At 50.0% G+C, this 26,351-nt stretch overlaps 1 protein-coding gene across 1 annotated transcript in view; it reads left to right on the top strand.

The window, feature by feature from the left end:
• Window positions 1-26,206, top strand: part of MAP2K2 (mitogen-activated protein kinase kinase 2) — a 43,381-nt gene extending 17,175 nt beyond the window's left edge. Inside the window, exons 4-11 of the mRNA XM_083364291.1 lie at window positions 6,236-6,313; window positions 6,788-6,839; window positions 9,384-9,508; window positions 12,726-12,939; window positions 16,348-16,412; window positions 19,606-19,667; window positions 20,826-20,871; window positions 24,617-26,206. Of these exons, the coding sequence (XP_083220417.1) occupies window positions 6,236-6,313; window positions 6,788-6,839; window positions 9,384-9,508; window positions 12,726-12,939; window positions 16,348-16,412; window positions 19,606-19,667; window positions 20,826-20,871; window positions 24,617-24,727 (753 nt within the window). The 3' untranslated portion in view covers window positions 24,728-26,206. The remainder of the gene's footprint in view (window positions 1-6,235; window positions 6,314-6,787; window positions 6,840-9,383; window positions 9,509-12,725; window positions 12,940-16,347; window positions 16,413-19,605; window positions 19,668-20,825; window positions 20,872-24,616) is intronic.
• Window positions 26,207-26,351: the final 145 nt, after the last annotated feature.

Genomic DNA, 26,351 nt, shown 5'->3' with positions numbered 1-26,351 from the left:
TTCACACCACCATTGCAGTAAACACCCCCTCCCCACGGTCAAAATTCAGACACTCGGCGACTGGTTCATATTTGTGACGGTTGCCCTGACACACACACACACACCCAGGGTCATAGGAATCCTCTTTCCGACGAGCAAAGTCAGCGGGGGGAGCCGGATTCACTTAACAGCCGTGTTACCAACTTAACAACCGCAGTGATTCGCTGAACAGTCGTGGCAGGCAGGGTCGTAAAGCAGGGCAAAGCTCACCGAACAAGTGTCTCGCTTAGCGGCAGAAATTTTGGGCTGAGTGGTGGTCGTAAAGCCTAGGGGGTTTTTTAATTTTTTTTTAATTTTAATTCCATTTATATCCCGCCCTTCTCCGAAGACTCAGGGCGGCTTACAAGCTTAGCAGTAGCCTTCATTCTATGTATATGCCTGCTTATTAGGGCTTTCACACACACACCCCAAGCGGCATTATTACAAAGTCAGCTTAATTGCCCCCAACAATCTGGGTCCTCATTTTACCTACCTCGGAAGGATGGAAGGCTGAGGCTCTGCACTAATTGCAGGCAGCTGGTGTTACTTAAGGAGGCCTTAGCCCACTGCTCCACCAAGGGTTAGGGTTAGGGTGGCTGCCTCGACCAGCCATTTTGAGAAACGGGTTAAACGTTCGCTTCAAAGGATCGAGAACAAGCAGGTTGATCTAAATCGACTTCTCGGCGAGGCTGGGGTCTCTGCGCAAGGAATCTACCCAACACAGAACATGTCCTCCCTCTCTCTATCACAGAGTCGGTGCTGCCATCTGTTGACGCAATTATAGTATATTAAAAAAAAATCCCGTGGAGTTTTACTTTTTCGAAAGCAAAGCCACCCAAATGCAGGGTAGTCCTCGACTTAACGACCCAAACTGAGCCCGGCGTTTTCCGTTGCTGAGCGAAACATTTGTGGAGTCAATTTTTGGCCTCGTTTTGCGACCTCTCTTTGCCACATCTCTTCAGTGAGTCGCTTCCGTTGTTGATTGAGCAACGTCGGGACCCACTTCAACTCACCACCCGAAAAAGCAGAACTCTCAAAACGGGCACCCGTCTCCAAAGGAACTTTTATTAGGGAAACGTGACGGTGGGGAGGCGAGATCTGAAGACAAGTCTGTGCGAGGGATATAATGGAAGCAAGCAACATGCCCCCCCCCCCCACCAAAGTCATAATGTCCGTTTGAACTCCAGCCAATCCACAGGTGGCTTGATGGGCGGCTGACCCGCCCGGTGGGGTGTGCGTCTCAAGGCCGCCTCCAGCTTTCGTTTCCTTGCAACCGGCTCCTAGATAAGGAGACCCGTTGCACACTCAAAGGCAGGAGGCCAGACAAAGAAAGAGGAAAGCGAAAGTTACCAGCATAATCCCCCAGGCACCCCTTCCCCCCCCCCCCCAAGGGCAAGGCCCAAAAGAAGAGAAAGCAAAAGAGAATAGGCGAGGGGTTTGCTGGGGGGGGGTGTGTCTGACATCTAACACGGTTGTGAGGTGAATCTGAATCTCCCCATGGACTTGGCTTGTCAGAAGGGCGCAAAAGGGGATCATGGAATACTGGGACGCGGCAACCGTCGTAAATATGAGTCAGCTGCCAAGCTTCTGAATTTTGGTCACATGACCGGGGGGGATGCCTCCACGGCCGTGTGAAAAAGGGCTACGGGTCCCTTTTTTCCAGTGCCGTGGTAGCTGAGTGGTCACCCAAAACACTGTTGCAGGTCAAGGGATACACTGTACGTGACGACGACGAGTACCCAACTGTAGGCGGCCTTGCCAGCTTCTTTTACGATGCCCAGAAATGACACTTCCTGTGTCTCGAGACCATTTCTGTGGCTGCCTCTCCGGGGTGCTCTCCTGGAAGCTGGCGCTCAAATCCTGACAATCTGAATGTCGCTCTGGGGAAAGATTTTAACCCCTTGACATTCCTTCCGTATTTGTGCGGCTAAACAGAGATCGTCCCGCGTGTGGCTTGGACGGAGTAAATGATTGAAAGGCATTTTTCAGGACCAAAGGACTGGGAAGAAGTGGCCTTTATGGTGAACGTGGGGGATTAGAAGCGGCCCTTAGATCGGGGTCCCTGACTTGTGGGCCGCAGCCCACTACCGTTGGCCCACTGGGCTCCGTGCGTGGCTGGCTAGTGCACACGTGTGCGCATGCTGCACCCCCTCCCCCACTTGCGCTAGCATTGCCACAAGCGCAACCCCCCACTCACGCTAGCATCACGGCGAGCACACACTCCTCCCCACTCGCGCTAGCATCGCAGCATTGGGCGGGCGCTGGCGTTGCTTGAGCATCACACAGGCACTTGTGGCCCCGTTTGTGTCGCACACACAATCACGGCCTGTTCATGCATACATAAAGGTGCCTCCACTCCACCCCTGCCCTGGGCCACCAATCCAGAAAGGTTGGGGACTCCTGCCTTAGATAATGCTATATAAAGGGACACCTGATGGCAAATTCATTCATTCCCCACTTCTATTATTTTTACAAGTAATTCAAGTCGGTGGGCACCTCCACATCTTCCTCCTCCTTTTCCCCCCACAACCCACAGCCCTGTGGGGTGGATTGGACTGGGAGAGAGGGACAGGCCCAAAGTAACCCAGCCGGCTTTCGTGGCTAAAGCAGGATTAGACCTCCTTGTCTAAGACCAAACTGGCGCATGCAGGCAGTCCTCAACTTATAACCATAATGAAGCCTTCCCACTGTGGTCATGAGCCCATATAGATAACATTTTATTGTACATCTGAGATACATGGATTTTTTTTTCAAAAATACGAAAAATAAATCAGTCATGATGGTTATAAAGCAGGTCACCCATGCAGTTGGCCTGATTTTGCTACTTTGTTTACAATGGTCATTTAGCAAATGCTGCGGTTGTTGAGTGAACTCGTTGTGGGGCATTTTTGTAGACAACCGGAAGTACGGGTAGTCCTCGGCTTAACAATAGTCTGTTTAGTGGCCGTTCAAAGTTACATCGGCACTGCAAAAAGTGACTTACGATCATTTTTCCCACCTTAACGACCCTTGGGGCACACACACCACCCCCCACGGTCATGTGATCAGAATTGAAACGCTTGGCGACTGACTTGTGTTTATGACAGTTTGCCGTGTCCCGGATTTGCGTGATCCTCTTTTGCGACCTTCGGACCAGGAAAGTCCTTGGAGGAAGCCAGATTCACTTAACAGCGAGGTTACTAAACTTTTAACAACGGCAATAATTCACTTAACAACTCTGACGAGAAAGATTGTAACCTGGGGCAAAACTCACTTAACCAACCTCTTGCTTAGCAACAGAAATTCTGGGTTCAGTTGTGGTTGAGGACTAGCTGTAAATGCCAGTTTTTGCGCACCCCCCCCAAAAAAAATCGTAACTTGCAGTCATGGTACTGCAGGACAATACAAATGGCCATAAAATGTGGGCTGGTTGCCAGGTGCCCGAAATGCAGTCACATGACCGAAGGAGCTGCTGGATCTTTGGTTGTAAGGTTGTGAGTAGCTTTGGGGGGAAACCTGTTGTAATTTTCACCATTCTTAAGTCAAGGACTGCCTGTATCACAGGTCTAAGGTTCCCCCGCACATACATGCGTGCTAGTCGTTTCCGACTCTAGGGGCCGGTGCTCATCTCCGTTTCAAAGCCGAAGAGCCAGCGCTTGTCCGAGGCCGTCTCCGTGGTCATGTGGCCAGCGTGACTAGATGCCAAAGGCGCACGGAACGCCGTTACCTTCCCACTGTAGCGGTCCCTATTTTTCTACTTGCATTTTTTACGTGCTTTCGAACTGCTAGGTTGGCAGAAGCTGGGACGAGTAACAGGCGCTCACTCTGTTACGCGGCACTCGGGATTCGACCCGCCAAACTGCCGACCTTCTGATCGACAAGCTCAGCGTCCTAACCCACTGAGCCACCGCGTCCCTAAGCATAGATACACCATATAAACAAATTGAATTTCCCCGTTTTAACTGTCCTTCCACACACACTTCTCCCTCCTCTGTCCTTTCTCCTTTTGCGGTATTTTTAAGTTTCTCACAACAAGGAACCCACCTTTGGTATCATTTAGGCTGCCATATTAAAGCCGCTACAGCATGTAAATAAATAAAAAAAAGGGATAACCCTGTAGTAGCACTGGAGGAGGAAGAGGTTTTTTTCTGATTAAACCAATTTGTCCCAGAGATAGGATGGGCATTCATTTTCTCCTTTCACCTTGGCTTCTACCAGGTCCTCCAGTACTTTGGTCTTGGAACATTCTCCTCGCCTTTCTAAATTCAGCCGGTGTCTCGTGTATTCATCTTGCATCCCAGTAGGTCAAGGTGATGCACGTAATACTCCCTCATCCATTTTGCTCTCCTAGCAACCGTCCTGTGAGATTGATCGCGGGTGACAGATACGGAGGCCGGTGGGTTCATGTGAGGACACGAACACGAGCCTTTCTGATCCCGTTCCAGCCCGCCCGTGGCATCGGCTAGAGAAGCCACGGTTGGGATTGGTTACAGCATTGCAGCTTCTGCCCTTTCCGGGCAGAATATTTTCCATGCAGAGATGTCAACTTTCTGTGGTAAAAGAACAGTAGATGTGCTGCATAGGCTTACGGGGGTGCCATGATGAGGATGAGGATGATGAAAATAACCAGTCATATCCGACTTTTGGCAATCCTGTGGGCCAGGCCTCCCCCACATCTGTTTTTTCACTACTAGTGCGTTTTTCTGTGATCTGGCCGGTGTCAGCCACCGTGTTCTTTGATGGCCTGGTTTCCTTTTATCGCTAATCTCTTCCAAACATAATTGCTTTCTCTAGTGAATGGGGTGCCTTAGCCAAGCCATATATTGTCTCAAGTAACCCAGATGTATGTTCTGTCAAGGAGGAAGGTACCTTGAGTTACAAAAATATACTAAGCATCTCCAAGAAAACTCTGGCTTTTTATGCGATGGATGGGCAGCTATATAAATTTATTTATTTTATTTATTTTATTTTATTACATTTATATACCGCCCTTTCCTGGAGGACTCAGGGCGGTTTACAGGGTAATTAAAAACCAAAAATACAAAAGTTAAAAACCAAGTTTAAAAAAGATTAAATTTATCCCTGTATAAATAAAACCCCAATTAAAATAAATTAATCCTCAGCCTGGGCCAGAGAGCTCGAAGAGCCAGGTCTTCAGGCCCTGGCGGAATGAACGTAGGTCGGGGGCAGTCCTCAACTCCACTGGCAGCTGGTTCCAAAGGGCAGGCACCCCCACTGAGAAGGCCCTATCCCTGGGTGTTACCCGCCGGCAATCTCTTATCTCTTATCTATTTGATAAATAGATTTCTAAAAAGGAGAGGCTGTTTCGTTAGTCTTCCAGAACTATAGCTGATTAAAGCAGACGGAGAACGGTTAACAACAAAGTGTTTAATATTTCGCTTCCTGACTGAGTGAACCGGAGCTGTTGAGAATCGTCAGCTCTGTCAATCAACTTTTCTGTAGAATTCGATATTAAAGAGTTGGTTGGGGCAAGGTGGGGTTGTGTCTTCTCTAACAACCCCCCCCCCCCATTTGCAGAATGCTCCTTGAAGGTAGCCTGTCCCTTCTTTGTCTAATTTCAAGCATGGTGTTGAAACTTTTATGTAGCTTGTATCTTTCAAGAGATTGTAAGGTATCCTTTGTGCCATTTCTTACTTAAATCTGGTTTCTCATTATTCGCTTGGTTGGCTGGGATGATTTCTAATTCTAAATTTTAAGATAATGTAGGCTGCTGCTGGCCTAGAAACTAGGAGACTGGAAGTCCTAGTTCCACCTTCGGCCTGAAAGCAGGCTGGCTGACTTTGGGCCAGTCACCAGGAGATGGTGAGTTCTAGTACCGTCTTAGGCATGAAAGCCATCTGGATGACTTTGGATCAATCACCAGGAGATGGCGAGTTCTAGTCCCACCTGAGACACGAAAGCTAGCTGGGTAACTGAGCCAATCACCAGAAGATGGTGAGTTCTAGTAGTGTGTTAGGCATGAAACCTGGCGGGCTGACTTTGGGCCAGTCACCAGGAGACGGTGAGTTACAGTCCCACTTTAGGCATGAAAGACAGTTGGGTGACTTTGGGCCACTTGCTTTCTCTTAGCCCAGCTCACCTCACAGGGTTGTGGTGGGGACGTTAGGAGCAGGAAGGGAGTATATATGTTTTCCACCTTGAGTAACCTATGAAGTAATAAAGGCGGGATAAAAATCCAGTGAATAAATAAACATAACTACCTTTCCACTGGTTTTAGGATGGAGGTTCCTTGGATCAGGTTTTGAAAGAAGCCAAGAGGATTCCTGAAGAAATCTTGGGCAAAGTCAGTATAGCAGTGAGTATGCAACTGCCTCCTTTTGACTCCCCCACACAAGGGTTTGTGAGACAGAGTCTCATCCGTAGCCTCCTACAAGGGTTTGAGCAGTGAATTGTCCCTTTAGTCAGAGACGGCCACCCTCTGTTCTGTCACACAGATGTGTGAGCCTTTACTTTTTAGCCTCCCATCTATAAAATAGCATTAGCACCAGCACTTAGACTTATATACCGCTTTACAGCCCTCTCTAAGCAGTTTACAGAGTCAGCCTCCTTGCCCACTGGGTCCTCATTTTATCCACCTCGGAAGGATGAGTCAACCTTGAGCCAGTCGGGATCGAACTGCTAGTAGTCAGCAGAATTAGCCTGCAATACTGCATCCTAACCACTGTGCCACCACGGCTCAATCAGGCTCCATCCCACAAATCTTGATTTCTCTTTTCTCGTCTCCTCTCCTCCTCTTCTCTTCTCTTCTCTTCATTTTTCTTCTCTTCAGGTTCTGCGAGGATTGGCTTATTTACGAGAGAAGCACCAAATTATGCACCGAGGTGAGAGTTATTTGTAATAGAAGGAGGAGTCTGCATATGTAAGTGAACTGGGATAGATCTGTGTAGATCTCTGCTGGACATCGTTCTCATTCCAAGGCTTAATTCCACACATTGTTTAACCAGGAGCATTACCTATATTGTGGCTGTACGGCACACCGCCTAGTTTGTGGATTTTTTTTTTGCAACCTTGTCAGGGTTGCAAAAATCTGGAAATTGTGTCGTCGTGTCCTATATTGCCCGACACCTCCACACAGACCCTTGCCTCTTGAGGGCGGCCTCTTCTGTGTCTTCATCTTGGAGCTGAAAAAGAAGAAAAGTTGCTCCTTAAGAGAAGCCCTTTGCAGTTCTGAAATTCATCCCTTGCAGTTTTAACTCTTGCTTTCCAACAGTGAAAGGAGAACATTTGTAGCTCAGGGTTGAAATGAAGGTTCCCGGGTGCCTTTCTGAGCATGGTTGTTTTCTTGCCAACGTTTCATCACCCTAACTAGGGAACGTCATCAGTGCTAGTAAGGAGTGCTGTTTGCTGTCCACTTACACTCTGGTGTCTTGCCGGTCTTAGGAATTCTTTGATTGGGCTGTCTCTTGATTGGGGTGTCGCTTGCTTGACTGCTGGTCTGAAGGTGACCTTGGAGTTAAACCTATGCTAATCTGAGTGCTGGTTACTGGTGGAGAGGTGCTGGAGTCTGTTCCTCTTTTGGGCTAGTTCACGGGTCGGCAACCCGCGGCTCTGGAGCCGCCTGCTGCAGCCCCCAGTCCTCCTCCCCCATTGGCAGTCCCACCCAAAAAAAAAGGGGGGGAGTTCAATCAATCAATTCCAACCTCTCACCCAAAGAAAAAAAAATCTCCCTTAGTTGGAATTGATTGATTGAACTTCGTTTGTTTGTGAAAGGCGGCTTCATTGATTTCATAAATGCAACACGCTATAGTTTTTTTAATACATAGCATAAAGGTAAAAAAACCCCACAACGATATATGCAGCGTTATCTTCATTTTAGATGTCAGAAGGGTTTTGTGGTCCCCCGTGTTTTCTTTGGCAGACGAGCCCAAATGGCTCTTTGGGTGTTTAAGTTTGCTGACCCCTGGGCTAGTTCATGGTCTCTTTTGCGTAATCTATAGATGTGGTTAACACCTACGTCTCCGTTGATGGCTGATCGGTCAGGCTCCTAGAAATTCCCTGGCATTTTTGGACTTGGCCCGGTCTAGGACGGTCACCTTTCCCCCATTGAAACTATGGCTACATCTGTCTATACGTCGTGAAATTGCTAGCACCGAGGATGTCGCCTAGGGGTAACGTTAGGGTAATGAAACGTCTGCAAGAAAACAAGCAGAGAGCACCAAGGACCCCTCAGTGTAAGGAGAATTTGGGCAGGGGGTCATTTCCATTCTGGGTTTCCTGAGTCTCGGCAGAGTTTTGGGGGGAGCCATGCCAGCCGTGGGTAGGATTTATGGAACTGCCCAGCTTTTCCTGTCTTTGTGCAGCTATATCCCCCTGCATGCACGCAGGGGAAGGGATTGCAAGGTGGTCTCTGAAGACCACCAGGGGAGGCACAAGATCTTGGCCTACATCAGGGGTACCTTGGCCCTTTTACGACTGGTGGACTTCAACTCCCAGAATTCCTGAGCCAGCCGTGCTGAGGGGAAAGGGAGAGGTTTCCAAGCTGAGCCAGGCTGGCTCAGGAATTCTGGGAGTTGAAGTCCACGAGTCGTCAAAGAGCCAAGGTTGCCTCCCCCTGGCCTACATGACACCAGCCCAAAGTCACAGGTCCACTGGGCCCACAGTACAGCCATTGAGAATACAGGTAGTCCTCGATTTATGGCCACAATTGAGCCCAGGATTTCTGTCGCTGACCAAGACGGTTTCGCTTCAATCCATTTTGTGATCTTTTCTTGGCACCGTTGTTAAGTGAATCACTGCCACCATTAAGTTGGTAACACGGGTTATGACGTGAACCTGGCTTCCCCAGCTGGTTGCAAAAAGGGGATCACGTGACTCCGGGATGCAGCGACCGTCGTAAGTATGAACCCGTTGCCAAGCGTCCAAATTTTTCATCGCCTGACTATGGCAATGATGCGTTGGTGATCGGTTTGAAAAACGGGCTCAAGGTGCTTTTATTTTTCCAGCGCCGTTGTGACTTGGAATGGTGACGGAACCAAATGGTGGTTAAGTCGAGGGCTGCCTGTATTTATTGTTTTATTAGTATGAGTAGTTGATCTATTCTTTTTTGCCACCTAATTCAGTGGGTTTTTTTTAACGTCAGCAGCTGTAAGTTATGTGGACCTCAACTCCTAGAAACCCCCAGCCAGCCATGTTGATCTAATCCAAGATTCTGGCCACGGCCTAGCAGACTAACCGACCCTTTGCAGGGTTCTTTCTTGTCTTCATCGGGGAGGGGAGGGGTAGGGAAGGGGGGGTGCGGAGAGAGAGAGTTGGGTGTCCATAGAGCTTTTACTCAGAACCGTTCGCAACTAGAATTCCTTTTTAGCGTTTGGACGCGTTTTTCTCTCCTTCCTTCCTTTGTCCCTAAAACAATTTCTCGTTTCCAGATGTGAAGCCTTCTAACATCTTGGTGAATTCCCGGGGCGAGATTAAGCTGTGTGATTTTGGAGTCAGCGGGCAGCTCATCGACTCCATGGCCAACTCCTTTGTGGGGACCCGATCCTACATGTCTGTACGTCCTCTTGCTTTCTGACGTGCCGTTTCTAACAACGGAGCTAAGACAGCGTAAAGGTGGTCCCTGTGGGGGAAGGATTGCTACCGTATAACAGCCGGGGTGGGGGAATGTTGTAACGGAAGATTGGCTGACTTCTTTCTGCCTCTCTCGTGATGGATTGGGTTGCGTTGCAGCTGCCTCGCCTTAGACCCGTGTTTTCCCAACCTTGAGAACTTTTAAGATGTGAGGACTTCAACTCCCAGACTTCTGGGAGTTGACGTTCACACATCTTAAAAAGTCCCCAAAGTTGGGAACGTTGCCTTAAAACACCGCCTTCCTTTAAGCTGGATTTTTTTTTTCCTGACCCCAAATACCTTTCAGCTACGAGTGCCTTCGTTTTTTCAGCAGTAACAGGTCTTCCCCAAGGCTTTACTTAATCCTATCTGGTGTAGAGGAAGCTCAAACATTTGTATCGGATATAAGAATTCCATATAAGCCAGTGGGTCCCCAACTTTTGCGGCTTGGCAGCCCAGCCTGGAAGGTGGGGGGAGGCAGGAGAGGGGAACAGGGCCACGTGAGAACACGAGCAGCTCCACTCATGCGAGAGAGAAGAGAAGCCTTTGGGGGTGGGCGGTGGTCTTGGCTCCTTCAGGCTTCTCCGCGCCAAAAACTTTTGCAAAGGGACAAAAGCAGCGCAAGATCGCTCCTCGAAGCCTTTTGGCTCAGAGAAAGAGACGTGCCGTTGGGGGCACAGTCTCCTGCTCACCGAGGCTGCCCGACACCCCAAAAGCAGATCAGCTGTCCTGTGAAAACAACCTCGGTGAGTCAGGGCGTGCTCGTCCCACTCGGCCTCTGCTCTCACCGCTCTGCCCAGAGCAGGTGGCTTGGCGGCCCGGCTAGTGGGGGGGAGAGGGGAAGTGGGCCGGTGTGCACGCACACAGAACTCCACTCACATGACAGGGAAGCCTTTGGGATGCCACTGGCACAACATGGGGCTGTGAGCGTGTGGGTCTGCGCCAGCCCAGCACTCATGCGGCCGACCCAGTTGTGAATAGGCCACAGCCCAGTAGTGGGTCATGGCCCGTAGGTTGGGGATCCCCGATATAAACAGTGAAAGCCACGGACTACAAAGCCAGAATTCTCTACAATTCTTTCTCTGGGTGTGGGTGTGTATGCTTGACTGGCGAGCCATTTGGTTACTTCCACTGGGCTCCTGTGGCTAGTGAGAAGAAGAGTTAGAACTGAAGAACTTCGTTAGGTGAGAAATGAAACATTTTGCAAAGAGAACACGGTGGTCCAGTTGCCTTTTAGGCGTAGCGCTTAGACTCATATACCTCTTCACGGTGCTTCACAGCCCATCTGACCTCGGAAGAATGGAAGGCTGAGTCGAGCTTGAGCGTGTCAGGATCAAACTCCAGGCAGTGGGCAGAATTAACCTGCAACACTGCACTCTTAACAATTGCATTCACCACAGCTCCTTTTGGGGGCGGGGGGGAAAAACAACCACGACCTGGATGATTGAAGAATTTCCGCAGACATTAAGGAAGCTTCTCCTGCGCCCTAGTTTGATCTCCCAGTAAGCTTGAAAGACAGAAGCTGACTTCCGATGCTGTTGTGTTAAAGGAACAAAATCGAAAGTACAGACCTAAGGGATACAAAATGGACAAGTGATTCATTTTGTTCAGCAGGAACGAGATGGGGAGCGAAGGCCCAATCTTACACTCGAGGACAATCAGTTGGAATCCTGTTCCGTTTTTTTAATTTATACATTAAGTTTCTGTGACACCCACCTCGCTGTTACACTAACTCTAGGCGACTGACAGTATGAAAAATAGATGAAAATGGTTATGCAAAGCGATTAAAATTAGGAGGCGTAAATAAGAGACTTAAAAAAAACCACGGGGGGCAGGCTACACGAGGGTGGGAATCTTTCTAGCCCAGGGGTGTCAAACTGCCGGCCCGCGGGCCGGATGCGTCATCCCAAAACCGCACCCATCCCATTGCCAGCAACGGAAAAAAAGTCCGATACGTTGTGCGACGTCACGTGACGTCGCGAGTTTGACATGTCTGCTCTAGCCCGTCAGCCGCCCCCAACATAGCGCTCTCCTTTTGGGGGCCCAGACCAGTTGGCAGAGCCAGGCTTTTCCGGAAAGCCAGGAGCGTGGGGCCCGACCTCATCTCCAGCAGGAGAATATTCCCGAGGGCGGAGGCCACAGCAGAGAAGATTCTTCTCCTGGACCCCGCCAGCTGAAAACATTGGGCAAAGAGAATCCAAAGTGGACCTCTTCTGCTGGAGTGAGCAGGGTGGGCTAGTCCCTTTGGGGTGACATGGCTCCTGGGATTCCTTGAACCCGTGCCCTAAATAGCTTTGAAGATAATGGTCAACTTCTCAAATGGGACCCGGAAGCAAATTGGCAACCAGTTCAACTCCACGCAGCAGCAGTGTTACATGTGAAAGCCGAGGGGCCTCCAAGGACTGTCCGCATCTGTGCGCTTCCTACGCCTAACTGGACCGGTGTGTTTGTCAAGGGAGGTTGTGTAACAACTAGATTACTAACTCCACAGGTATTAAAGCAGATGGGGTATGAAGACACGGTGATTTTCAGAAGGGTAATCTTGACTGCAGCACTGGAAAGAGCATAGTTCAAACGAGTTGCTGTTTCATATTAATCTGAATCTGTCTTTCTGGGAAGTAATCAACCTATCAGTTGGATTCTTTGCCCCCCCTCAGCCAGTCTGGGTGACGATAGGTGGTTTTGAATGGAGGTTTTCCATCAGGAAGCAGAAACGAGTCATTTAGGAACTGGTGCAGCCTATAAATTAAATCGTAAGTAACTTCCAGCCTTAGCTTCCCTTCTCAGTCTGTTGGGACAGCAAAGGTGGCACCGAGGCAGCTTTTTGCAACTGGAGGCGAAGGAACGCGCCTTAGGCTCTGTGTTAAACTCATCGCTATTTTCTGCTTCTTTTATTTATTTGCATATGCTCCAGCAAACAAAAAGTTCTCCAGGTAGATTATTACAACTCTTGGCCTGGCTTCTGAAGAGCTTTTCTGGTAATTAACTTGAGGATCTATCCTGACAGCGAAAACCTCTTTCAAATCCAGCCTTCCTGTTCCTGCTGGCTGGCCATAAATTTCTCACCTAGGCGTGTGCCCGGATGTTGAAGGAGCCACTGGGATCGGCAGGTGTGTTTTGCAAGACGGGCCCTCACCCGCCTCTCTTCTGATTGCTTGCAGCCTGAACGTTTACAAGGCACTCATTATTCCGTGCAGTCGGACATCTGGAGCATGGGCCTCTCCCTGGTGGAGCTGTCGATTGGACGGTATCCCATTCCCCCGCCAGATGGCAAGGAACTGGAAGTGATTTTCGGTCGTCCCGTGGTCGACGGGGCCGAAGGGGAACCCCACAGCATCTCTCCGCGGCCCAAGCCACCAGGACGTCCCGTTAGCGGTAGGAGCTGCTACTCCTTGCGAAGTTGCTGGCAATTGAAATTATATCACCAATTTTATTTTATTATTTTATTTTATTTATTTTATTATTTTTGTATGTTGGGAGGAAGCACAAAGCTTCGTAGCTGGACTGTGGTTAATTCTTCCTCCTGTCATTTTCCAATGAGTGTTGATCCGTTGGCTATGAAGCGTTGACCAACCGGCTTGACGTGGTAGGCAGACAGAGATTGGCTGGTTTAAAGTCACCCAGCCAGCTTTCATGCCTAAGGTGGGACTAGAACTCACCGTCTCCTGGTGATTGGCCCAAAGTCACCCAGCCGGATTTCATGCCTAAGGCGGGTCTAGAACTCAAAGGCTCCTGGTGATTGGCCCAAAGTCACCCAGCTGGCTTTCATGCCAAAGGCGGGACTAGAACTCAACGTCTCTTGGTGATTGGGCCAAAGTCACCCAGCCGGATTTCCTGCCTAAGGCAGGTCTAGAACTCAAAGGCTCCTGGTGATTGGCCCAAAGTCACCCAGCTGGCTTTCATGCCAAAGGCGGGACTAAAACTCAACGTCTCTTGGTGATTGGGCCAAAGTCACCCAGCCAGCTTTCCTGCCTAAGGCAGGTCTAGAACTCAAAGGCTCCTGCTGATTGGCCCAAAGTCACCCAGCTGGCTTTCATGCTTAAGGCGGGACTAGAACTCAACGTCTCCTGCTGATTGGCCCAAAGTCACCCAGCCGGCTTTCCTGCCTGCGTGTCAGGTGTGAAAGACTGGCACCAGCAGAATTACACTGATTTATTAATACTCATGCCTGTGACGCATTTCAAGAAATACTGATAGCCATTCGATTGTAGAAATTCAGTGTAAATTTTAAGAATAAGGAGTTACAGGTGGTAACTCGACTTTACGACCACAGCTGAGCCCAAAATTTCCGTGGCTAAGCAGGATAATTGTTAAGTAAGTCTCGCTCCATATTATGACCTTTCTTACCTCAGTGGCTAAGGAAACCTGTGCAGTCGTTAGTTACGTGGTTGTTGCTAATCTGCTTTCCCCACTGACTGCTTGTCAGAAGGTCCCAAGAAGGGATAACGTGAACCCCCCCCCACCCCGGGATGCTGAAGCCGTCGTAAATACATGCCAGTTTCCAAGTATTTTGGTCTCTTGACCTTGCCGATGCTGCAACGGTCGTAAAGTGTGAAAAACGGTCTTAAGTCAATTTTTCACTGCCGTTGTAACTTCAGACGGCCACCAAACGAACGGTTGTAAGTCCAGGACTACTTAACTGATTCTCTCTTTTTTTATTATTATTTTTTTTAACCCTCCTTGGTTCATCAGCTTGCTTTAAATATGCTCTGAAATGAAAGACGCTGGCTGGGAAATCTGCAGTGCGTTTCTTTTCAAGATTGCTCAGCCATCCTTCTTGATGGGAAGCCCTCCGGATAGATAGGCTAGACTGTAGCTACGTTATGCCTAGCCGGCACAGTTGTGCTGACCGGCCGTGCTAAAGTTGAGCATGGCATACACTGAGGGAAAGGGGTAGGCGGTGTTGGAGCAAGATTTGGTTGTCAGCATGGTGAAGATTGGGAGAACGAAGAGGAGGTGGTCTTCAAGCCCCAAGGATCCACAAACTCAAGGAATCAATGAATAAAAATGTCCGGTATCCAGAATGGAAAGAAGACGATTGCTTCTTCTTGGGTGCCAGTTAGCCTGTCTCGCTCATGCTTTCCCCCCATAGATAAAGATGTTCAGGCCTGCACAGCTTCTCTTTTATCTAAAAACACTGGAAGTTTTTCAGAAGAGACTGGACAACCATTTGTCTGAAATGGTTTCCTGCCTGAGCAGGGGGTTGGACTAGAAGACCTCCAAGGTCCCTTCCAACTCTGTTAGTCCTATTCTATATTCTTTTCTAGACATGTCAAACACAAGGCCCGGGGGCTGGATCCGGCCCGCGAAGTGGTTTCATGCGGCCCGCGAAGCCATCCTGGAAACAGTGAGGGAACGGCCCCCGCTGCCTTGGCCCTGGCCCAGAGACCCTCCTTCGGCCAGAGACCCCTAGATCTGTCCCACCCCTGCCCAGGCCCCCATAGGCACCCTTGATGCCAACGATGTAGAGCTGGCCACGCCCACCCAGTAGGCCATACGCACTCTAGCCACGCCCACCCAGTAGGCCACACCCACCCTGGCCATATCCACCCGACCCCCTGAGGGCAACCACAATGCTGATGCGGCCCTCAATGAAATTGAGTTTGACACCCCTGTTCTATTCTATTCTATATTCCATTCTACTCTCCTATTCTATTCTATTCTACCCTACCCCATTCCATTCTTCTAATTCTATTCTATTCTATATTCTATTCTACTCTTGGCAACTGGTTCCTGTTTATGACCATTGCTGCGTCCCCGGGGGTCACAGGATCACCCTTTGGCGACCTTCAGACAAGCAGACACAATGGGGATGCCAGGTTCACTTAAACAACCGGGGAACTAACTTATCAATTGCGACGATTCACTTACCCATGGTGGCAAGGAAGGTCATAAAACGGGGCAAAACTCACTTGACAAATGTCTCACTTCAACAACCGAAATTTTAAGGCTCCATTGTGGCCATAAGTCGAGGACTACCTGTATCTCGGGAGCCTGTTGCTACTGCTTTGGGCGTACTTTAGGTCAGAGGTCTCTGACCTTTCCTGGCTCGCGGAACAGAGGAAAGGAGAGCAGCTTCCAAACTGGTGCGTGCCCATGCAAACAGGGCCACACGCACTGGCGTGGCACTAGCAGCACCATTTGCGCACGCGGCCTGCGCTGGGGCCATGCACATGGGCACAGGTCTGCAACCCGTGGCTCTTTCAGCTGACTCCTGCGACTCCTAGTCCTCTGCCATGTGCAGTCCAAAAAAAAAAGTGGGACTAAAAAAGTTCAACCAATCAATTCAAATATGCAGGGTAGGTGCCTATCTCGCCTTGGCTCCACTCTTCAGTCAAACCCTGTTGTGCGCATGCGCGCATGTACGCAAATGCGCACACATTTTTTGCGGCTCCCAGCTTTTCCTTTTGTGAGGGAACCGGTTCCGAGTGGCTCTTTCACTATTTCAGGTTGCTGACCCCTGCACATGGGCGAACAGCTGCACCCGCTCACCTGGGGCTAAGCATCCCTGTTCGCGCACATGGGCAAACGGGGGGAATGCGCGCCCAGGCCAGCCATTTCCGCGGCCCACTGGCCAAGAGGTTGGGGACCCCTGCCTCAGGCTCCAAGCCAACCAGCCAGATATTTTCAGTTGGTGTTGGATCCTGATCTCCTGAAATATTCTCGTGGTTTCTTGAAAATGGACATTGTGCTAGGGGGGGGAGAAGAGGGGGTGACACGCTTCTTGACGTGTTCTGCGCACACAGTTTTTCATCCACCCTTTGCTCTTTTTGAACCCTGCAGGTCACGGGATCGACAGTCGCCCTGCCATGGCCATTTTTGAATTGCTTGACTACATTGTGAATGAGGTGAGTGGCCCGGAGAAGAGATTTTTTGGCTCTGCTGTGGACTGACCGTTTGCTTAATGCCTCTCGATCGTGTCCCTGGAGGCGTGGGATTAAAACGATACGGCGGGTGGATTAAACACCCGGTGGAATATTTGGCTTTTTGTGTTTCTGGTGAGGTGCCTTTGCTGGTCAGCCTGGTTTGTGTTGTGAGCCTTCTCTTTCCTTCTCTTGTCAACATCTATTTAATAAATATGAGCTCCCGACCAGTTTTAAGCATCCATGAACACCAACTGGCTGTCAAAAGGCCTGACGAAAACCCTTTGATTTCACACCATATAGACAGATGTAGCCATAGTTTCAATTGGGAAAATGTGACTGTCCTAGAACCAGGCCAAGTCCAAAAATGCCGGGGAATTTTCTAGAAGCCTGGCTAAAGTGACAGCAAAGCCCACTCCTTGCTTGCACTGATGACGTTACCTAGTTGGGTCATGAGACGTCTGCAAGCAAACAAGCAAGCTCCGAGAACACCAAGGATCCCACAGTCATTGTTTTCTTCTTCTTCCTCCTCTCCACAAACCCCACTCCTTGCTAGCACTGATGATGTTACCTTAGTTGGGTCATGAGACGTCTGCAAGAAAACAAGCAAGCTCAGAGAGCACCAGGGAACCCCCTCAGGCCAACCCCGAGCTACAAATATTCCCCTTTATGAGGAACTTACTTAAGCCGCTTGTTCAGCTTTGGAAAAATACCAATTGGGATCATGAGTGGCCTGTGTGAGCACCTGCTCCTGCTGTGTAAAGAGTTGTGCACACAAGTGTGGGCACCCGCCGTCCAGCACGTTGTCGTTCAGGTCTTGACTACAGTCCTGCCTATAAAACGGGAACAACGCAAGCCCACACGGGTGGGTGTATGTCCTCAGTCTCGGTAAAAATACAGAGAAAGGAAGGAAGAACGAATGGAGATGGGCTGGGCCTTTGTGTCCGTCGTCTTGCCTTTTGAAATGAAAGCCCTGAGTTTCTCCTCTGTGCAGCAACGAGAGATTAAAAAAAGGGAGCGTCACAGAGATGAAGGGTTCTGTTTGGACCTGGCGGGAGAGCAAGAAAACAAAAGGAGAACGACGAGGGTGCAGACGGAAATAAATACATCGGAGGCTAAGGAAGAACTGGGCGGCTCCTTCGGGACTATTTCCGTTCAGCGCAGAGAGCAAGCGTGGCCCACCCACCCCCCGTTCTCATACTGTGGAGAGGCCGCACGACTCGTGGACTTCAACTCCCAGAATCCCTGAGCTAGCCACGCTGAGGGGAAAGGGAGAGGTTTCCAAGCTGAGCCAGGCTGGCTGAGGAATTCTGGGAGTTGAAGTCCACGAGTCACAAAAGAGCCAAGGTTGCCCACCCCTGCTATAGACCAACTCTACATATGGTGGAACTACTGGTTTGTACCTTTAGAGGAGGGGTCTTCAAACGTGGCCCTTTTATGGCTCGTGGACTTCAACTCCCAGAATTCCTGAGCCAGCCATGCTGAGAGGAAAGGGAGTGGTTTCCAAGCTGAGCCATGCTGGCTCAGGAATTCTGGGAGTTGAAGTCCACGAGTCATAAAAAAGCCAAGATTGCCTGCCCCTGACCTAGGCCTAGGCCGCTTTATGACCGGTGAACTTCAACTCCCAGAATTCCTGAGCCAGCCACGCTGAGGGGAAAGGGAGAGGTTTCCAAGCTGAGCCAGGCTGGCTGAGGAATTCTGGGAGTTGAAGTCCACCAGTCATAAAAGAGCCAAGGTTGCCTCCCCCTGGTCTAGGCCTAGGCCGCTTTATGACCGGTGAACTTCAACTCCCAGAATTCCTCAGCGCGCATGGCTCAGCTTGGAAACCTCCCCCTTTCCCCTCATCATGGCCGGCTAAAGGAATTCTGGGAGTTGAAATCCACGAGTCAAAAAAAGAGCCAAGGTTGCCTACCCCTGGCCTAGGGCCCCCAACCACGATGACTTTTCTCCATCCCTGTCAGTTGTGGCTTTTCTTCCTGACCAATGAGGACTGAGGAGCTTTTATCCAAACAGGTTGTTTGTAGTTTTAAGATTGAGCTGTTGGGGTCCTTGGTGGTTTCCTTGCAGACGTTTCATGACCCAACTAGGTAACATCATCTGTGCTAAAAGGGTTTGGGAGGGGAGGAAAAGGAGGAGGACTGTGGGGTCCTTGGTGATCTCTCCGTTTGGCTCTTTTCTTGCAGACATTTCATAAACCAACAAGGTGGCGTCCTCAGTGTTTATCCCTTAATGTTTACTCTCTGCCAAGGCAGGATGGTGTTACCGTAGAATCAGCCAAGGACCTGTTTGATTTGATTGCATGCTTGTCACATATTGTGGAAACCTTTTGGGAAAAGTGTATTTTTGAGGTTTGATGGCTAATAGCACCCCTTCTTTTGCAGCAGCACCATAAAATTATATATCAGTGGAAAGATAATTTAATCGAGAATGTCATGCAACCAAGTTTGTTCAATTATCTGTGTTGTATTCTGTGAAAAAGTTACATAGCCAAATAACCAGAAAAAGGAAGCGCCACTTGCTTAGGTGGATATCAGCTAGCTTCCCTTCATGTGGTTGTAGCCAACGAGCGCGAGTGTTTAGAGAGCCAATCGGGTGTTATCTTGTTTTGGCAGTGAGCCAATCAGATCACAGGATTCGGTTATTGATGTCGTGGATTGAAGCTGAGAGGAGGACATTTGTCAGTGTGTTATGTGATCCCTATCAAGTTGGTTAGGGGTTTTTTTTGCGTTCTTTCATTTAGTGAGCTTGTAAAAAGGTAATGAAATTAAAGTCATGGTGCAAAGAGTCCACCGGTCGCCCAGAAAGCGATGCAAAATAGTATTATTAAGTGAACAAGGCTACAGTTATAAGGAAATCAGAAGAAAAATGGGTGGAAACTTAACCAAAGGTGGTATTTCTTCTGTACACTTTTCCCAAAAAGGTTTCCACAATTTTGGCCACTGCTGTAAATGTGTTCAAATCTCTCCAAATATATGGGAAGACTTCAACTTACGACCATAATGCAGCCTGTCACGGCGGTTGTATAAAGTGGCTACCCATATAACTGACTCGAATGTATGACTTTGCAGTGGTCGCTAAGCAAATGCCACTGTTGTTAAGTGGAACCCATTGGCCGAAGGCTGTTTCCCGAATCCCAAAGTTCCTCACCTGAATTTTTTTTTCCCCTGTTTTATTTCAGCCACCTCCAAAACTGCCCAACGGGGTTTTCACCCAGGAATTCCAGGAGTTTGTAAATAAATGGTAAGGCGTCTTGCGCTTGTCAGTGGGAAATGTAAAACCTTGGGATTAGGGTCAGGGAGTCTGTGTGAATGCAACTCCTGGAAACATGGAGAGTCAGGATGAGGGCTTCACCCTCTTGGGTGCCAGGCCTGCAAACGGTGACCTTGAGTGCCAGGGCTACAGCTCCAGCCTTGGTGGAGCAGTGGGCTAATGCCTCCTTAAGTAACACCAGCTGCCTGCAATTAGTGCAGGTTCGAGTCCCACCAGGCTCAAGGTTGACTCAGCCTTCCATCCTTCCCAGGTAGGTAAAATGAGGACCCAGATTGTTGGGGGCAATCAAGCTGACTTTGTAATAATGCCGCTTGGGGTGTGTGTGAAAGCCCTAATAAGCAGGCATATACATAGAATGAAGGCTACTGCTAAGCTTGTAAGCCGCCCTGAGTCTTCGGAGAAGGGCGGGATATAAATGGGATTAAAATAAAAATAAACCGTAGATTATTTTTACTAGAAAACTCTAGAAAAACATAACTTCTGATCGCTGTGGGCAAGGCTGTTGGTTCCTCTCCCACCGTGGGGATGAGGTTTCTCTATACGGGTAGTGACCCCAACCCTCGACTTACAGTCACAACGGAGCCCCACTTTTTTTTGTTGTTGCTACGTGAGGCATCTGTTCAGTGCATTTTTGCTCCGCTTTGCAACTTTTCTCGCCCACGGTTGTTAAACGAATCGCCGCGGCTGCCGAGTGAGTCACCCGGCTGTTAAAGGCATCTGGCTTCCCCACTGACGTTGCTGGCTAGAAAGTCGCCAAAGGGGAATGCGTGACCCCGGGGACACGACGGCCATCATAAATGTGAGCCAAGTCGCCAAGCGTCCAGGTTTCGATCACGTGGCCGTGGGGATGCTTGCAACGGTCGTAAGGGTGGGAAGCGGTCGTAAATCGCTGTTTTTCAGTGCCGCTGTAACTTCAAACAGCCACTAAAGGAACCGTTGTAAGTCGAGGGCTACCTGTGCTCTTGGTATGACCTTGTCTATAACTAAGCCAGGTGGATGGGCTTAGGTTAGAACAGCTGAGGAGAGCTTTGTGCGTCTAGCATCCCCCAAACACGGGGGCCGAATATATTTCTGCGCGTTTTGCAGTGGCCATAATTGACCATCCTTTTTTTTTTTCCCTTCTCCTAGCTTAATTAAAAACCCTGCTGAACGGGCAGACCTAAAGATGCTGATGGTAAGAATTGTCAGTTTGTGTGCTCAAAATACCGAATTTCCCTCACTGAGGAGATCCAGATGCTCGCTCGCTTCCCCAAGGCAAATTGGTCCCCCTCCGTCTTCTTTTACTCTTTACTCCCTTCCCAGTGTGAGCATGTGTGTTCCACTGGTGTGTTCTTTCAGGCATTGCAGCCCTGTCCTCCACTTGGGGCTACGGGGCCAAGTGCAAAAAGTCCTGAGAATTGCACGACGATTGTGTAGATTGTCTAGGGAAAAGCCCTGAACTGGGTAGACTATACTTTCCTTCCAGGCCCCTTTTGCGACAGAGAGGCGGGTGGTCTCAGACTGAGGAGCTGCAGGTTCCACGCCCCCAGGGGCCGGGGTCCTCCCACACCCCCAGGGGCCGAGGTCCTCCCACACCCCCAGGGGCCAGGGTCCTCCCACACCCCCAGGGGCCGAGGTCTTCCCACACCCCCAGGGGCCGAGGTCCTCCCACACCCCCAGGGGCCGAGGTCCTCCCACACCCCCAGGGGCCAGGGTCCTCCCACACCCCCAGGGGCCGAGGTCTTCCCACACCCCCAGTGACTGTGCGCACCGCCACACCCCCAGGGGCCGAGGTCCTCCCACACCCCCAGTTACTGTGGGCACCGCCACACCCCCAGGGGCCGAGGTCCTCCCACACCCCCAGGGGCCGAGGTCCTCCCACACCCCCAGGGGCCGAGGTCTTCTCACACCCCCAGGGGCCGAGGTCTTCTCACACCCCCAGGGGCCGAGGTCCTCCCACACCCCCAGTGACTGGGGGCACCCCCACACCCCCAGGGGCTGAGGTCTTCCCACACCCCCAGTGACCTAGGTCCTCCCACACCCCCAGGGGCCGAGGTCCTCCCACACCCCCAGTTACTGTGGGCACCGCCACACCCCCAGGGGCCGAGGTCTTCCCACACCCCCAGTGACTGGGGGCACCCCCACACCCCCAGGGGCCGAGGTCCTCCCACACCCCCAGGGGCCAGGGTCCTCCCACACCCCCAGGGGCCGAGGTCTTCCCACACCCCCAGTGACTGGGGGCACCCCCACACCCCCAGGGGCCGGGGTCCTCCCACACCCCCAGGGGCCGGGGTCCTCCCACACCCCCAGGGGCCGAGGTCTTCCCACACCCCCAGTGACTGGGGGCACCCCCACACCCCCAGGGGCCGGGGTCCTCCCACACCCCCAGGGGCCGGGGTCCTCCCACACCCCCAGGGGCCGAGGTCTTCCCACACCCCCAGTGACTGGGGGCACCCCCACACCCCCAGGGGCCGGGGTCCTCCCACACCCCCAGGGGCCGAGGTCTTCCCACACCCCCAGTGACTGGGGGCACCCCCACACCCCCAGTGACCGAGGTCCTCCCACACCCCCAGGGGCCGAGGTCTTCCCACACCCCCAGTGACTGGGGGCACCCCCACACCCCCAGTGACCGAGGTCCTCCCACACCCCCAGTGGCCGGGGGCACACCCACACCCCCAGGGTCCGAGGTCCTCCCCCCCAATGGCCAACTGAATCTGAAGAATTTTTCCCTTTGCCTTTCTTCTTTTAATTGACCGACCCCGAGGGCTGACTAGGTGCCATTTTTCATTCCTTATCCCAAACTGTTAAGAGGTCAGAAACGCAGTCTCTTTGGAATTCCCTTGCCCCAAATCCTTTTAAAGGCTTCAGGAAGAGGGGAAAACTCTGCCGGGAAGCGGGGGATTCTGGGAGTTGGAGCCCACACAACGTAGCGTTGCCGAGGCTGAAAGACACGGCTTTGTCTACAGAAACAGAAAGCGGGCTCCACATAGGACTTGTCTGTCCGCTTATCTCCCAGACAGGAGAATTGGATCCAGCTCTGCACTGTTGAGATAGTCTCCCCGTTTTTCCTCCGCTTGGCATTTCTCGCTCTGAATATCATCTGGAGAATGCTAGAAGAAGCACGGGCGGCAAAAGTGTGGTGCAAAACTCCAGACTGGGCTTGGTTGACTTCCTTCGAAAGCCGTGTGGGGCTGGAAGGAGGGATCCGCTATCTACAAAGAACAGAGAGGGGAATTGCTGACTCTCCAGGAGGCCTTCGGGATGGGGTTTCCACTCCTAGCAAACTTATCAAAAAAAAGAACCGAATAAATAAGAAGAAAACGGGTGGAAATCCACCCTAAATTGAAAAACATTTAGTTTGGATATCGATCGAGATAGATAGATAGATAGATAGATAGATAGATAGATAGATAGATAGATAGATAGATAGATAGATAGATAGATAGATGATAGATAGATGATAGATAGATAGATGATAGATAGATGATAGATAGATGATAGATAGATAGATAATAGATAGATAGATAGATAGATGATAGATAGATAGATGATAGATAGATAGATGATAGATAGATGATAGATAGATAGATAGATAATAGATAGATAGATAGATAGATAGATAGATAGATAGATAGATAGATAGATAGATAGATGATAGATAGATAGATGATAGATAGATAGATGATAGATAGATGATAGATAGATAGATAATAGATAGATAGATAGATAGATAGATAGATGATAGATAGATAGATAGATAGATGATAGATAGATAGATAGATAGATAGATAGATAGATAGATAGATGATAGATAGATAGATAGATAGATAGATGATAGATAGATAGATAGATAGATAGATAGATGATAGATAGATAGATGATAGATAGATAGATGATAGATAGATGATAGATAGATAGATAATAGATAGATAGATAGATAGATAGATAGATGATAGATAGATAGATGATAGATAGATAGATGATAGATAGATGATAGATAGATAGATAATAGATAGATAGATAGATAGATGATAGATAGATAGATAGATAGATGATAGATAGATAGATGATAGATAGATAGATAGATAGATGATAGATAGATAGATAGATAGATAGATAGATAGATAGATAGATAGATAGATAGATAGATAGACAGGAAATTAAAATCTGCTTTTTTTGCTACTTGATACTGTTTTGCATTAAGGTCAAAGAGCCCCATGTCTCTTTAAAAATGCTGGGGAGCTGCAACTTTTGGCATTCCTCGTCACTGTCTATGCCAGGGGTCTTCAAACCCGGCCCTTTTATGACCCATGGACTTCAATGTGCTGTGACGGCCGTAAGTGCAAGGACTGCCAGCCGTAGGTTGCTGTTTTGTAACTTCAGACGGTTGTAAATTGAGGATAACCTGTACTGTGGCGGACGTTCTTTGTGTCCTTTTTTTTTTTTTTTTTTCGAAAAACCCCACACCCAGGAGTCTCCAACCTTGGCCCCTTTAAGGCTGTTGGACTTCAACTCCCAGAATCCCCCAGCTAGTTGTCTTAAAGGGTAGCCAAGGTCGGATACTTCTGCCCCACCCTTTTTCAGGGAAGGGAAGTTGGACCAAATGCCTCAACATCTACCGGCTTTCAACCACAGTGTTTTCCCTTTGACCCCTGACCTGGTTGGGGGATTCTGGGAGTTGAAGTCCACTGGTCTTAAAGGGGCCAAGGTTGGGCACATCTGCCCCACCCTTTTCAGGGAAGGGAAGTTGGACCAAAGGCCTCCCCATCAACCCGGTTTTGACCACGGTGGGTTCCCTTTGACCCTTGTTTTCCGTGGCCTCTGGAATCCCATCACTTCCTGTCCGTTCTTGGATCTGATGACGATCTCTATGGTGCTAACTCTTCTCTTCTTTTTTTGTTTTCTTTCTCCTCCTCCTCCTCCTCCCCATCTGCTTTCAGAATCACACCTTCATCAAGCGTGCCGAGGTGGAAGAGGTGGATTTTGCCGGCTGGCTATGCAAGACGCTGCGGTTGAAGCAGCCCAGCACTCCCACCCGCACGGCCATGTGACCGCCACGCCAGCTGCCTTCTCCTTCCTCGTCCTCCTCATCCTCTTTCCCTCCCCCCCCCCCTTCTCTCTCGTGCACCTGCTTGTCTGCTGCTGTTCGCTGCCCTCCCGGCAGAAGGAAGAAGCCCCATCCTCGCCTCTCCTCCCTCGCTCTTGGCACCTTTTCAAGAAAGGGGCTCCGCCCCCCCCCCCCTCTCTCTCTCTTTCTTGTGCGGCCCGAGAGCGGAAGGCCTTGGCTTCTCCCCTCCTGTTCTTGAGTTTGGTTTAGTTTCTCTTCCTGTGGTGGGAGAATCCCTCGCTCTCTGGAGCTCTCCACTCTGGGTGGGACTCTGGGTGGGTGGGGGTCCGGCTGAGACCTCCCTTTGCTTTGGGGAGGACAGGAGGAAAGAGCTGCCAGGATAGGCTGGATGCATCTCTCTCCCTCTTTCTTTCTTTCTTTCTTTCTTTCTTTCTTTCTTTCTTTCTTTCTTTCTTTCTTTCTTTTTTTCTTTTTTCTTTCTTTTTCTTTCTTTCTCTTTCTTTCTTTCTTTCTTTCTTTCTTTCTTTCTTTCTTTCTTTTCCTTCCTGTGTCTCTCTCCCTTTCTTTCTCTCTTCCTCTCTCTATTTCTCTTTCCTTTCTTTTTTCTGTCTCTTTATTTTTGGACAACCATTTGTCTGAAATGGTATCGGGTTTCCTACCTGAGTAGAGGGTTGAACTAGAAGACCTCTTGAGATCATCTCCCTTCCTTCCTTCCTTCCTTTCTTTTTCTTTCTTTCTTTCTTTCTTTCTTTCTTTCTTTCTTTCTTTCTTTCTTTCTTTCTCTTTCTTTCTTTCTTTCTCTTTCTTTCTTTCTTTCTTTCTTTCTTTCTTGTTCTTCTTCTTCTCTCTTCTCTCTTCTCTTCTCTCCCTCTCTTCCTCTCTCTTTCTCCCTTCCCTTCCCCATCTACTTTACTCCCTTTCCCTCCTTTTCTGCCTCTCTTTTTCTCCCTTTTTTTTTCTGGGTGAATCTTAAGGATGGGCTCCTGCCGACGGTCACTGCCTGTGGGAGCCAAGGGGAAGGGGAGAGATTACCCAGTCAGAGGGCTTTTGGACCCACAGCAGCGGAGTGGAAGAGACCCGTGGCCTGTTGACTTCCTGGAAGCCGGGAGCACAAGAGGTGGCCGGATGAAGGGAAGGTGTCTCTGGCCAAGCTCACCCTCTCTTTCTTCTTACCCTCTTGCCTGCCTGTGGGGTATTTTTGTCTCCTGGGACCTTTGCCCTTCCTTTGAAGGGGAGGGGGCAGGAATTGGGGCCTGGGGGTGGGGAAGCGGGCAGGGCGTCTCCTGCCCTTGAAGGACCTCCCCTGTCCAGGCGCCCCCGCAACGGTTGTAAGTGTGAGGACCGTGTGTACGTCCCTGTTTTCAGGGCCGTGTGATGCCAGCAAACGCTGCTCTCTCCCTCTCTCTCCCCCTCCCTCCCTCTCCCTCCTTCCCCCTCTCTCTCTCTCTCCCCCTCCCTCCCTCTCTCCCTCCCTCCCTCCCACTCTCTCTCTCCCTCCCTCTCCCTCTCTCTCCCTCCCCCCCTCCCTCCCTCTCTCCCTCTCTCTCTCCCTCCCTCTCTCCCCCTCCCTCCCTCTCACTCTCTCTCCCCGGTGTTTTGTTATCTTG

The sequence above is a fragment of the Vipera ursinii genome, assembly GCF_947247035.1.
Source record: "Vipera ursinii genome assembly, chromosome: 1".
Taxonomy (NCBI): Eukaryota; Metazoa; Chordata; class Lepidosauria; order Squamata; family Viperidae; genus Vipera; species Vipera ursinii.
Note: the sequence above shows the minus strand (reverse complement) of the source record. Positions and strands in the feature narration are given on the sequence as shown.